This window comes from Macaca nemestrina, chromosome 3 (assembly GCF_043159975.1).
Source record: "Macaca nemestrina isolate mMacNem1 chromosome 3, mMacNem.hap1, whole genome shotgun sequence".
Lineage (NCBI taxonomy): Eukaryota > Metazoa > Chordata > Mammalia > Primates > Cercopithecidae > Macaca > Macaca nemestrina.
In genome coordinates this window covers 138,538,765-138,551,245 of record NC_092127.1, presented here as the reverse complement: position 1 = coordinate 138,551,245, position 12,481 = coordinate 138,538,765, and the positions used below count along the sequence as shown (strand labels likewise).

Genomic DNA, 12,481 nt, shown 5'->3' with positions numbered 1-12,481 from the left:
TCCTAGATAGGTAGATAAATGGAGCCAAATATCATTATTAGTGAAAAGCAAATCTTTTCTCAAGTGCTAGAGAAGGCACTCCTGAATAACAGTTCTTCAGTCTTTCCTTGTCTTTTTTTCTAAAATACTAGGAAGTGGGGTGTTGACACAACAAATATCTAAAAATGTGGAAATAGCTTTGGAACTGTGTAATGAGTAGAGGCTGTAAGAATTTTTGAGGTGCATGGTAGACAAAGCCTATATCACCTTGATGAGACTGTTGGTAGAGATATGGATTAAGTGATTCTGGTGGAGCTCAGAAAGAAAAGAACGGAGTTGGAGAGAAGCTTCATGGTCATAGTGAGAAGAAGAATGCTGGCAGAAATATGAATGTTAAAGGTGCTTTTGGTGAGGTCTCAGATGAAAACTAGGAACACGTTACTGGGAATTAGAGGAAAGGCAATCCTTGTTATAAAGTGGCAAATAACTTAGCCAAATAGCGTTGCAGTATTTTGTGGAAAGCAGAACTTTGTAAATAATGAATTTGGATATTTTGCTGAGGTTTCCAAGCAAAGTGTTGGAGTGCAGCCTGGTTTCTCCTTGTTGCTTAAAGTAAAATGTGAGAGAAGAGAGAGAGAAATTGAAGAAGGAATTGCTAAGCAAAAAAGAATCAGAATTAGAAGATTTGGAAAATTGTCAGTTTACCTGTATTGCAAAAGTATGAGAAAGCATGTTCTGGAGAAAACAATAAGGGTTTTTGAATATTTTATGACAGCAGAAAAACTGCCAGCTTGGACTGAAGGGACAGAAATAGAATGTGATACCAGCACAATAAACTACTAAGTACTTGAATAAACTAATCTGGTGACTGACTATAAAAGGATTGCCACCATGAATATAAAGCCTATGTTACTAAACACCGGCTAGTAAGTAATCTAAAGAGAAGATGCTATCTGATGAGCTTGCTTCTTTTTCATTGTGGCTAAGAAATAATACATCAACCTTGTTTTTATTACCTTCCAGAGGAAAACCAGAAAATACTTACAAACACTTCTGTTTTCTGTAACAGTTCCTGCTTTTCTGTCTGTAGTTTGGTGATCTCCACAGATTGTGAGTTTAACTGAGACTTTAAAGTTGCCAGTTCCTAAGAGACAAAAATAGTTGAGTCATAACATTAAATGGTATTAATTTCATCAAGGAAATATTTACAGAGACATTTAAAAAATGATTTACAACTTCCTAGTCTTAAAATCTAACTCTAAAACACTATTCTTGAACTTTGGGTTCAAGACGGAAAATTCAACACATTCATTTACCTCTGCTCCCTCCTGAACCCCCATGCCGCAAAAAAAAAAAAAAAAAAAAAAAAAAAAAAAAAAAAAATCATAAAGAGAGGAAGGGAGGGGAGAAGGAATAAAGAAAGGAAGGATGGGAGGGAGAGAGGAAGACACCTACACAAACAAAAACATATATTGCTCTCTTCTATAAGAGAGCAATATAATTGGGGAATTTGAGAAAGCCAGTAACAGTGGTACTAACTCAGCACACCTGAGAAAGCTGAAAGCTAGGATGACCACTGAGAAAGTTAAGATAGTACCTGACTTACAATGAATGCATTAACTACCAGAAAGGTTGGGAACTGGTATCATTAGATACCTCTGGAAGTACAGATAAAAATGAGGTTAAAAACTGCACGGCTGGTTAAAAGACTATTTAAGAAATAGATCATCAGATCCCTGTCTCAATCTTAGGTATCAGGCAACCGTTCCTCCTTTCCTGGATGAAGACTTGAGGTTTATTATGTGGCTGGACAAAACAGGACATCTTTAGGGACCACCAAACATAGATGAAAGCAGTAGTACTATAATGAAAACCAGGGTATTAATTGAAAGTTTTTATTAATGTTGAATTTCCAAACTTCTCACCCTCTCCTCCCTCCAAAAAAGTATAGGAAAAGAAAGGCAATTATAAAAATGGCTCTCAGCAGGAGTGATTTCTCCCCATATCCCCCAATCTCCGAGGACATCTGGTAATGTCTGGAGACACTGATAAGTGGTGGGACAATGGCAAATTAAAGGCTCTTTTCTTTTGGTTCTCTTTAAAATTTCTATCATGTACCTTTATGGCTTTTCTAATTTAATTATTTTGTTTAGTTATTAAAATGAGTTATAGTTTTCTGTATACAGTATTTTACTATATATTATAAAAAACACAACTGTCCCTTAAAAAATACATACTTTTTTTAACAATCTAAAGTTTATAAAAGTAAGTAAACTGGAGAAAGTAAAATAAAAGGCAATTTGCTTTTTATAAAAATATTAAAGTTTCACTGGGAAACATAATTAAATAGCTTATTTTTACTTAGGATTTACAAACTAAGGCTATGTATTAGTAACTTAATTCCCTTTAATTTTAATACAGTTCTAGTATAGGTAGACTTAATAAAACCAAAAGAGCATATTAACCTTCCCACACAAATAAAACATTGTGAACAAATATTGGAGACCTGAAAATCCTCAATGATAAGTGATTCTTTTTTTCAACAAAGGTCAGATATTTAGAATCTACTCTGAGGTACATGGTCATTATCAAAATAAGACAAAATTTCTCTATGTTCAGTCATTTCTCTTTCAAAGCAGCCATGTCAGTGGACTAGGGCCAGTTGATTAGTGGAGGGAGAAGGAAGTCAGTCAGTCCTAGGTTAGTAAGGATGGTCACTTTTTTAGTATTGCTTGGATTAAAAAAAAAAAAAAGTATGCATTTCTTGGCCAGGCGCAGTGGCTCACGCTTGTAATCCCAGCACTTTGGGAGGCCAAGGCGGGTGGACTGCCTGAGGTCTGGAGTTCAAGACCAGCCTGGCCAACATGATGAAATCCTGTCTCTACTAAAAATACAAAAAATTAGCCGGATGCAGTGGCAGGCGCCCGTAATCCCAGCTACTTAGGAGGCTGAGACAGGAGAATCACTTGAACCTGAGAGGCGGAGGTTATAGTGAGTCGAGATGGTGCCACTGCACTCCAGCCTGGGCAACAAGAGCAAAACACCATCTCAAAAAAAAAAAAAAAGCAGCATGCATTTCTTTTATAATAAGAAAGAAAGGAGAGAAAGAAGAAAAGAGAGAGAAGAAAAGAGGAGGAAAGAAAAAAAAACCCAGAACCTGTTTGGGGATAATATACTCTAGAGTTTTCTTCTAATTGCTACATTATTTAATTGTAAGTGTACACAGTTCATTTCTCTTTTTTGATTCTTTTCTTGACCAATACGTTTAAATTTTTTCATTGGATAAAGGTAAATCTGTATGATCTAGTTTAACAGGAATTTATAGATACTATAAGCAAGTAGAAAACAGTTTAATTTGCTTTTCTAGATGTTATAAATTACCGCAGAAAAAGTTTATTTTCCTTTTTTTTTTAAATTTTTTTTATTTTTTTAATTTTTTTTGAGACGGAGTCTCGCTTTGTCGCCCAGGCTGGAGTGCAGTGGCCGGATCTCAGCTCACTGCAAGCTCCGCCTCCCAGGTTTACGCCATTCTCCTGCCTCAGCCTCCCGAGTAGCTGGGACTACAGGCGCCCACCACCTCGCCCGGCTAGTTTTTTTTTTGTATTTTTAGTAGAGATGGGGTTTCACCATATTAGCCAGGATGGTCTCGATCTCCTGACCTCGTGATCCGCCCGTCTCGGCCTCCCAAAGTGCTGGGATTACAGGCTTGAGCCACCGCCGGCCTGTAGTTTATTTTACTTTTTAGCTGGAGTCATTTAATTGAGATATACGTAAGTTTACCTTTTGTTTTTCTCGTTTTCAATTCTAAAATTCAGTATTTTTTAGACAAAACAGTTAAAAAACCCCATACATTTAGTCAAGCAATTATCATAGTATATGAAAATTAGGCATAAGATTTTACATTTTCATATTTGCAAGTCATAAATTTAAATTTTTTGTTGTTAGTTCACTGATAATCTATAAATAACACGGGTGAGATGCGGAGATTTTTTAAAAAGAATATCTCTGAAAAAAACACAAAAAAAGCAAAGTACCATTATCATATAAATAGAAATAGCTTCTGGATTTTCAAATGGTTGTCTTAACTTAAATTTTACTTACATCTGCTAATACAGTTCTAGATTTGTGAAACTACAGGGCTGTTATTCTATTATAATTAAAATACGACAAAGTAGAATTGGATCAAAGTGGAAAATTACCTGTTTTAATTCTGCAACTTGTTCAGAATCTCTAGCTGAAACTATTGCTGAAGACTGTTCATTTGTGCCAGATGTTTGGGAAGATTTCTACAAATAGCATAAAAATAAACTATAAAATATACGCGGTATAAAAAGATGAGAAAAAACAAAACAGATCTGTACACATATAAACTATATCATACGTGTGCTTACCAAAAAATCATATCAACATTTTAATTTTTATGCCCAAGATACAAATTCAACACAGCACATATTGTCTACAACTTTTTAATGGCTAAAAATCCATTTGTAGGCCAGGTGCGGTGGCTCACACCTGTAATCCCAGCATTTTGGAAGGCTGAGGCGGGCGGATCACGCGAGGTCAGGAGTTCAAGACCAGCCTGGGCAACACAGTGAAACCCTGTCTCTACTAAAATACAAAAAATTATCCGGGTGTGGTGGCGTGCGCCTATAATCCCAGCTACTCGGGAGGCTGAGGCAGGAGAACTGCTAGAACCCGGGAGGTGGAGGTTGCAGTGAGCAGAGATTGTGCCACTGTGCTCCAGCCTGGGCAACAGAGTGAGACTCTGTCTCTAAAGAAAAAAAACAAAAAAAAATTTGTAATTTATTAAATCTAAGCATTTACCTGTGTTCATATGGAGAAAGAGCATAAAAGCAGACATTTATTATATAATTTCTATGTATTAGAAAGTATTTCACTTAAATCTCACAACAATGAACTAGACATTACCACTACCATTTTATAGATCAGGAAACAAGTTTAAAGAGGTTAACTAAATTGCTTAAATTCAATGGAAGCATGGAAGCTTAAACAGTTTGACTCCAAAGCTCATCCTGTAAAATCTTTTTTTTTTTTTTTTTTGAGATGGAAAATCTCCCTCTTGTTGCCCAGGCTGGGGTGCAGTGGGGTGATCTCAGCTCACTGCAACCTCTACCTCCCGGGTTCACACGATTCTCCTGCCTCAGCCTCCCGAGTAGCTGGGACTACAGGTGCCTGCCAGCATGCCTGGCTAATTTTTGTATTTTTAGTAGAGACAGGGTTTTGCCATATTGGCCAGGCTAGTCTCGAACTCCTGACCTCAGGTGATCCACCCACCTCGGCCTCCCAAAGTGCTGGGATTACAGGCGTGAGGCACTGTGCCCAGCCCATCCTGTAAAATCTTAACATATGATATTCTGGCTTAAGAGATCCAAGGAAAAAAAAGAAAGAAAGAAAAAAAAAGGCAGTATAATGAGAACCACTCTTGAACTCTTATTTTAAATTTTTAAACATTTACTTACCAAATTTTCAATCACAGAGTCCTTTTCAGTTAGCTTGCTCTGTAGAAGTTCCTGATTATTTTTTAATTCTTCTATCTCTTCTCGCAATCTACCAATTTCTTCTGGTTGAACGCCATTCATCTGAGCCCCCTCACTATAAGAACCTTGATGCTGATTGTCTTTTCCTGTTAGACAGACATAACATTTTAAAAGCCAATGGGAAACTTAAGCTTTTCATTTTTGAACTAGAAGATTCAAATATATAATTTTCTTAATTCAATTACTTTGGCAGCACTTTTGCAATCACATTTCATCTTTGCAGAATGGTATATTGATAAAAATAGTGAACTGATAATATTTTCTGGATTCTGGGAGAAAAAACAGCACAGCCTTGTGTGGCCTGCATGGCCTGGTGATCTATGATTAAGAATTACAGTAATTTTAATTCCACTTCTGTCAACTGAATATGAGAAAATAAAATCCCTTTAAAAAATCTTCACAAGCACTGTAGGATAATACTATTTATAAGCAGTGGAGTTCTTGCCATTTTCCAGGCACAACTTAAATTTTTCATTTATTATTTCATTTAGTCCTCAAACGTTATTACTATCTCCATTTTGCAGAAGAGGAAACTGAAAGATTACATCAGTCATTCTTAATCAGCTATACGTTAGAATCACCCGGTGGGCTTGTACTAGTTACTGATCCCTGGACCTAACTCCAGATTAATTAAATCAGAAACACTATTGTGGTATCAGCATCGGTATTTAAAAAAAAAAAAAAAAAAGCATCTCAGGAGATTCTAATATACAGCCATGGATGAGAATCAATCGGCCAGATAAACACGTAGCAAGAAGCTTGGACTTCAATCTCCAAAGGTCCAGTCTTAACTACTCTTTAACTATCATGCTATTTTGCTTTAAACTCCAATTTACATTTTTTGTCACCATGATTAAGGTTAGAAGAAGACTAGTCCACAAAAATAATCTTTTACTTTGTCTAGCTCTTGAGGAAAGAATGACCTAGGTGCTATCACTGTGATGGCTCAGCTACACTTACCTAGCTGTATTTTAAGAAGATTATACTGGTCTTTGTGCTGCTGGATCTGAGATACTTGCTGTGTGACTGCCGTCTGGAGCTGTTCATTTTGACATTTTAATGTGGAAACCTGCTGCTTTAATTCCTCAAGTTGCAGATCCTGTAGAACAAAACATAATTCATGTGTTTTAAATTCATACTAGTTAGCATTAAGAAGGTGAACACTTTTAAAAATTAGAGGTCACATTTTGGGAGAGTATGCTAAAGTGCTCAACACTTCCAAAATGATTCAATAATTAAGCAACTTGGTGTGTTAATATATCCATCAAGGCCAATTAACATGCAGTAGAACTACAAGATTTCAAGGAAGTCTCCACTGATAAACACCATGGCACAGCCTGCAATTATAGTGGGAAATACAATGAAAAAACTCCATTTTTGGTCACAAAACCATTTAAAAATTTACATCAAACTAAGAAATTTAGCATATGTATCTATACATATGCATCTATATTATTTTCAATATTAAAAGACAATGAGAAATACAGGAAATTGATAAAAGAGCTTCCAGCTTTTACCATCATAATAAAACTATAGTTGGAATTTGACGTCCTTTTATTTTCTTTTTTTTTTTGAGACGGAGTTTTGCTCTTATCGCCCAGGCTGGAGTGCAGTGGCGCGATCCAGCTCACTGCAACCTCCGCCTCTTGGGTTCAAGCAATTCTCCTGCCTCAGCCTCCTGAGTAGCTGGGATTACAGGCGCCCGCCACCACGCCCAGCTTATGTTTTTGTATTTTTAGTCGAGACGGGGTTTCATCATGTTGGCCAGGCTGGTCTCAAACTCCTGACCTCAGGTGATTCACCAGTCTCAGCCTCCCAAAGTGCTGGGATTACAGGCGTGAGCCACCGTGCCCGGCCGGAATTTGATGTATTTCTTTATTTTCTTCTAATTTTTCCCCAATCCATGGTTTAAAATTTGTCATAATCCGTCAATATATAATTATGTAGCCTTTAATTTACTTAACATTCTATCATAATTTCCCCATATTGCTACACAGTCTTCAAAACATAATGTTTAATCCTCACTAATTTAGTAGATGCAATACAATTTATATTCAATGTTTTTGATGCTAAGGTTGCATTCCATTTATCTTTTCTTTCTTTTTTTTTTTGAGACAGAGTGTTGCTCTTGTTGCCCAGGCTGGAATGCAATGGTGTGATCTCAGCTCACTGCAACCTCTGCCTCCCAGGTTCAAGCGATTCTCCTACCTCAGCCTCCCAAGTAGCTGGGATTACAGGCATGTGTCACCATGCCCAGCTAATTTTTTGTATTTTTAGTAAAGACGGGGTTTCTCCATTGTTGGTCAGACTGGTCTCGAACTCTCGACCTCAGGTAATCCACCCACCTCAGCCTCCCAAAGTGCTGGGATTACCAGCATGAGGCACTGTGCTTAGCCACTGCACTCCAGCCTGGGCAATAAGAATGAAAATCTGTCTCAAAAAAAAAAAAAAAAAAAAAGAAAAATGGAAAGCAACCTTAGCGTCAAAAACACTAAATATAAATTGTATTGCATCTATTTAACATTGTTTTCCATTTTTCAAAGTGACAAATTTCATTACAATAAATATTTTAGTCCATATAATTGTTTCCTGAATTTTGGAGAATTTCCTCAGGATGAATTATCAAATGTCATTCAAAGGATATAAACATTTTATAGTTCTAGATGCTTGTGGTCTAATACCAAACAGCATTTTAAATGGTAAGAATATTTAAAAAGAACATTTCTAAAGGAGTTATTAGAGTAATTGTGTCAATCATTCTTTTCTTTTGCCAAATCAACTGTATTTGCAGCCCCAAGTATAGACTCTGTATCACATTCCAGCAATTTGTTTTTCATTACTTGCATTGTGTTGCATTCATTTTTCACTATTCCAAAGATATTATTACATTTTACCAACTGGAAATGACTCCATCTTTGTACCCAGGTATAGATGAAAAATCCTAATAACCATGAGTAGTTTGATGATTCAAATTTTACCATTCTAAGATTACAATTTATTGATTTACTTTTAAACTGAAAAGCTTAGAATGAATGCTAAATATACCACAACATTTTCATTCCTTCTAAACTTTTAATCTCAGTAGGCTGGGCGTGGTGGCTCATGCCTATAATCCCAGCACCTTGGAAGGCTGAGGCGAGCTGATCTCCTGAGGTTGGGAGATCAACACCAGCCAACACAGTGAAACCTCATCTCTACTAAAAATATAAAATTAGGCGGCATGGTGGCACACGCCTATAATCCCAGCTACTTGTGAGGCTGAGGCAAGAGAACTGCTTGAACCTGGGAGGCGGAGGTTGCAGTGAGTTGAGATTGCACCACTGTACTCCTGCCTGGGCGACAAGAGCAAGACTCTGCCTAAACAAAAAATAAACTAATCTCAGTAATGTAGATTGTGAGGAAGAAAATAAGATATAAACAGTTGTCAATTTAAAGGGTTCTATGTATGCCTTTATTGCCACACCTGCCATAAACTGTGCACAATTAGTAGACAGGTGTGGACAGCAGTAGAGGGAAGGGGATAAATCTGTCCCACAGGGTCTGCCACTACTGTATTTTTTTATGACACTGGAATTTTAACAATATTAATAACCTCATTTTTCAGCACTTTCTAGAATTCCAATCAAGGTAAATATCATAAGAAATTAAATGAGAGTAAAAGTCAAGAAAACATTTTGAAGGAATGTTATGAAAGGTTTAGGGTACTCAACACAATGCAAGTAATGAAAGTTCACTGGTATCCTGGAAAGAAAATGTCAACTGATGATTCTGCAAATGTAGTTTCATCTTTATCCACTCATCATTATCTAATAAATCAGCTGCATAGTGCTTAGCACATATTAAGCACTCTGTTGAATACTCAGATGCTTTGAAAAATAATGAGTTTTGCTTTCTATATCCTCTTTCATTTGAAATGCCAGAAAGAAATTCTTCCTGAAAGCAGAAAGTGCCTATGGTAATCAGAGGGTCTATACAATTCATCAGTACTTACTTGCTCTCGAATCATATTTTTGTAGTGAGTCACAATATTGTCATGCTGTTCTAATGTTTTTTTCACCTCTTCTTCTTTTTTATCTTCTTCACTGGACTTATAAATAGCCTTAGTTATAACACCTATAAAAGAAAGCTTATTTAAAATTTGTTTTAAACGTTTTAAATACTATTTTACTATTAAGACTTAGTAGAAACATGTAACCTAACTCCATGATAGGTAAGAATCTTTTCAATCTTACTGAAAGCCAAATGTCCTTCAATGGGCTACAGATCAAGAGCTAGGAAAAAAATATACCTTTAGAGTTATTATATAACCTGCATGCATCCAGAATATACATGTACAATATAAACATAATTACTTTCCATCAAATATCAATATAAATCTTCAGTCTTACCTTCAAGTTCTTTTACCAGCTTCGTAAACTCATGATCAAATATCATGTATTCTGGACTGGGAAAGTTTGGCTGGGGTTTCTGAGATGCTCTGGAATATAACTCATGTTTGCTAACAAATCCTAGTTTCTCTATGAAATTCTCTTTGCCAATCCTCTTCTCTATTAGTTGTTTTAGTTTCTCTCTACAGAGATAAACATATTGAGATGCTTTAAAAAATAAAATCAAAACAAAACATAAAACTTGATCTACATAATGCTTTGGCAAAAAAAAAAAAAAAAAAAAAGCATCATTATCTATTGATGCCATTAAGAGAGTCATCTTCCAAGGCCTTACTTACTTCTTGTAGCTCTCAAGTGAGTTATCATTGAAATAAATTGAAATGCCCAACAAAAGGGCACATAAGCCTTGGACCAACTGCTCTTCTTCTCCAAGATTTTCTGCAATTTGTCCTGTAAGCTGAAATCTTTGTTAAGGAGGCTAAGGATTGATAATATCTAGTATATTTTGCAATTTGAATTTGACACACATTAATACTTCACATAAGAGTTCCCATAAGAAATTCCACATATAGGCTAGGTACGGTGGCTCATGCCTGTAATCCCAGCACTTTGGGAGGCCAAGGTGAGTGGATCACCTGAGGTCAGGAGCTCGAGACCAGCCTGGCCAACATGGTGAAACCCTGTCTCTACTAAAAATACAAAAATTAGCTGGGTGTGGTTGCACATACCTGTAATCCCAGCTAACTCAGGAGGCTGAGTGAGGCAGAAGAATTGTTTGAACCTGGGAGGCGGAGGTTGCAGTGAGCTGAGAGAGCCACTGCACTCCAGCCTAGGCGACAGAGCAAGACTTTGTCTCGAAAAAAAAAAAGAAATTCCATATATATTCCAAGCCAGCATAAAACAAACCACACACACACAACTTAAGCATCATTACAACCTTAACAGTTTAAAAAGTTGCAACACAGATATGATAGTGGAGAATTCAAGTATTTTGGGCAGAGAGCTACTTCTAATTGAGAAGAAAAACTAAAAAAGATATAAATACTTACATGTACATTACTAAAACATAAAGGATACAAATGGAACATTGGCTGAATTGTGAAGAAAATGTGTTACTGCAATGGGACAATTGCTTAGCCAGGTACAAAGCAACATTAATAATCCAACTCTTGTTTGTATTTTGCTTCCCTGCAACAGATAAATTGGTAGAAATCTTTCCATTCATTTTATATTTTTTAAACTTAAAGTTGCCCTAAGATCCCTTCCATTTGCATGAAAAGAACTTTAACATCTTATAAGAGATGAGCCAGAAATCCAGTTTTAAAAAACTAAACAAGAGAATAAATTCTTGTATGCACCACAGGCTGCACTTCCTAAAATGAACAGAGTGCAGAAATTAGAATTGATCCATGTTCAGAGGCATATACTGGGTTATTTAAAATACCATTACTTTAAAAACCTTGTCTGCTACGGAAAAAAAATTATAGCGTGGAGGCTTTAAAATATCTATTAATCCCAAGACACTTTACAATGAATTTGCCAAGCAAATTTATGATATTTCAGTCAGAAGTTTAAAAACAAGTGCCCAGCCGGGCGCGGTGGCTCAAGCCTGTAATCCCAGCACTTTGGGAGGCCGAGACGGGCGGATCACGAGGTCAGGAGATCGAGACCATCCTGGCTAATATGGTGAAACCCCGTCTCTACTAAAAAAATACAAAAAACTAGCCGGGCGAGGTGGTGGGCGCCTGTAGTCCCAGCTACTCGGGAGGCTGAGGCAGGAGAATGGCGTAAACCCGGGAGGCGGAGCTTGCAGTGAGCTGAGATCGGCCACTGCACTCCAGCCTGGGCGACAAAGCGAGACTCCGTCTCAAAAAAAAAAAAAAAAAAAAAAAAAAAAAAAAAAAAAGTGCCTGATAAAAGGAAAATTCTACTTCTTTCAAAAAAAAAAAAAAAAAAAAAAAAAATCAAGAAAAATACAAAAAATAATCCCCTGAATCATTTAGTCAAATTCCATGAGAGAATATATTCTCTAACAATAAATAAACCATACTACAAATTCAGTGATCACACACCAGATAAGAGGAAGATTTAAATTAGCCAAGTGCCCCAAACCATTAACTACTGCCAAGTACAGTTAATACCGAAAACAAGCATATCCAGCAAAATTAGTTTTCAAAATTTTAATACAACACATTTACATCTCCTAGGTAGAATAATCTTAGTTCATAATATTGACAGTGCCCATATTTATATTCCTATAACCTGTATCTTCAAAAAAAACTTGTTTGAAATATAATAATGAAAATCAGAATAGTAATGCATCACTTTGGGGAAAGTCTCATAAAATGTACAAAATATAATTCAAAGATCTAGACAAGGAATGAATTTAAAGTAACCATCACTGTGTTCTGAAAAATTTCTACCACCTAGACTATTCTAATTTCGCAAATCTTGATGCCAATATCTTGACTCTTCTATAATCTATTTTTAGGTATATTTAATATTGAATTAAGTTCAAACAGGACCTCTTCAAATGATCTGCCATGTAAGCACTGA

The 12,481-nt window shown here is 36.3% G+C and overlaps 1 protein-coding gene and 1 long non-coding RNA gene across 4 annotated transcripts in view; one reads left to right on the top strand and one right to left on the bottom strand.

Moving 5' to 3' along the window:
- The window catches only part of LOC105477273 (USO1 vesicle transport factor), a 92,116-nt gene that overhangs the window by 3,908 nt on the left and 75,727 nt on the right, over positions 1–12,481 (bottom strand). For all 3 annotated transcript variants that reach the window (XM_011733716.2, XM_011733719.2, XM_071093511.1), the window contains 8 exons: positions 11,003–11,113; positions 10,264–10,382; positions 9,926–10,107; positions 9,529–9,650; positions 6,498–6,636; positions 5,460–5,623; positions 4,179–4,265; positions 1,025–1,123 (listed from right to left, as the gene is read on the bottom strand). In XM_011733716.2, the coding sequence (XP_011732018.2) occupies positions 1,025–1,123; positions 4,179–4,265; positions 5,460–5,623; positions 6,498–6,636; positions 9,529–9,650; positions 9,926–10,107; positions 10,264–10,382; positions 11,003–11,113 (1,023 nt within the window). The remainder of the gene's footprint in view (positions 1–1,024; positions 1,124–4,178; positions 4,266–5,459; positions 5,624–6,497; positions 6,637–9,528; positions 9,651–9,925; positions 10,108–10,263; positions 10,383–11,002; positions 11,114–12,481) is intronic.
- Positions 1–12,481, top strand: part of LOC139362400 (uncharacterized) — a 39,578-nt gene that overhangs the window by 15,507 nt on the left and 11,590 nt on the right. The gene's annotated exons all lie outside the window — the stretch shown is intronic.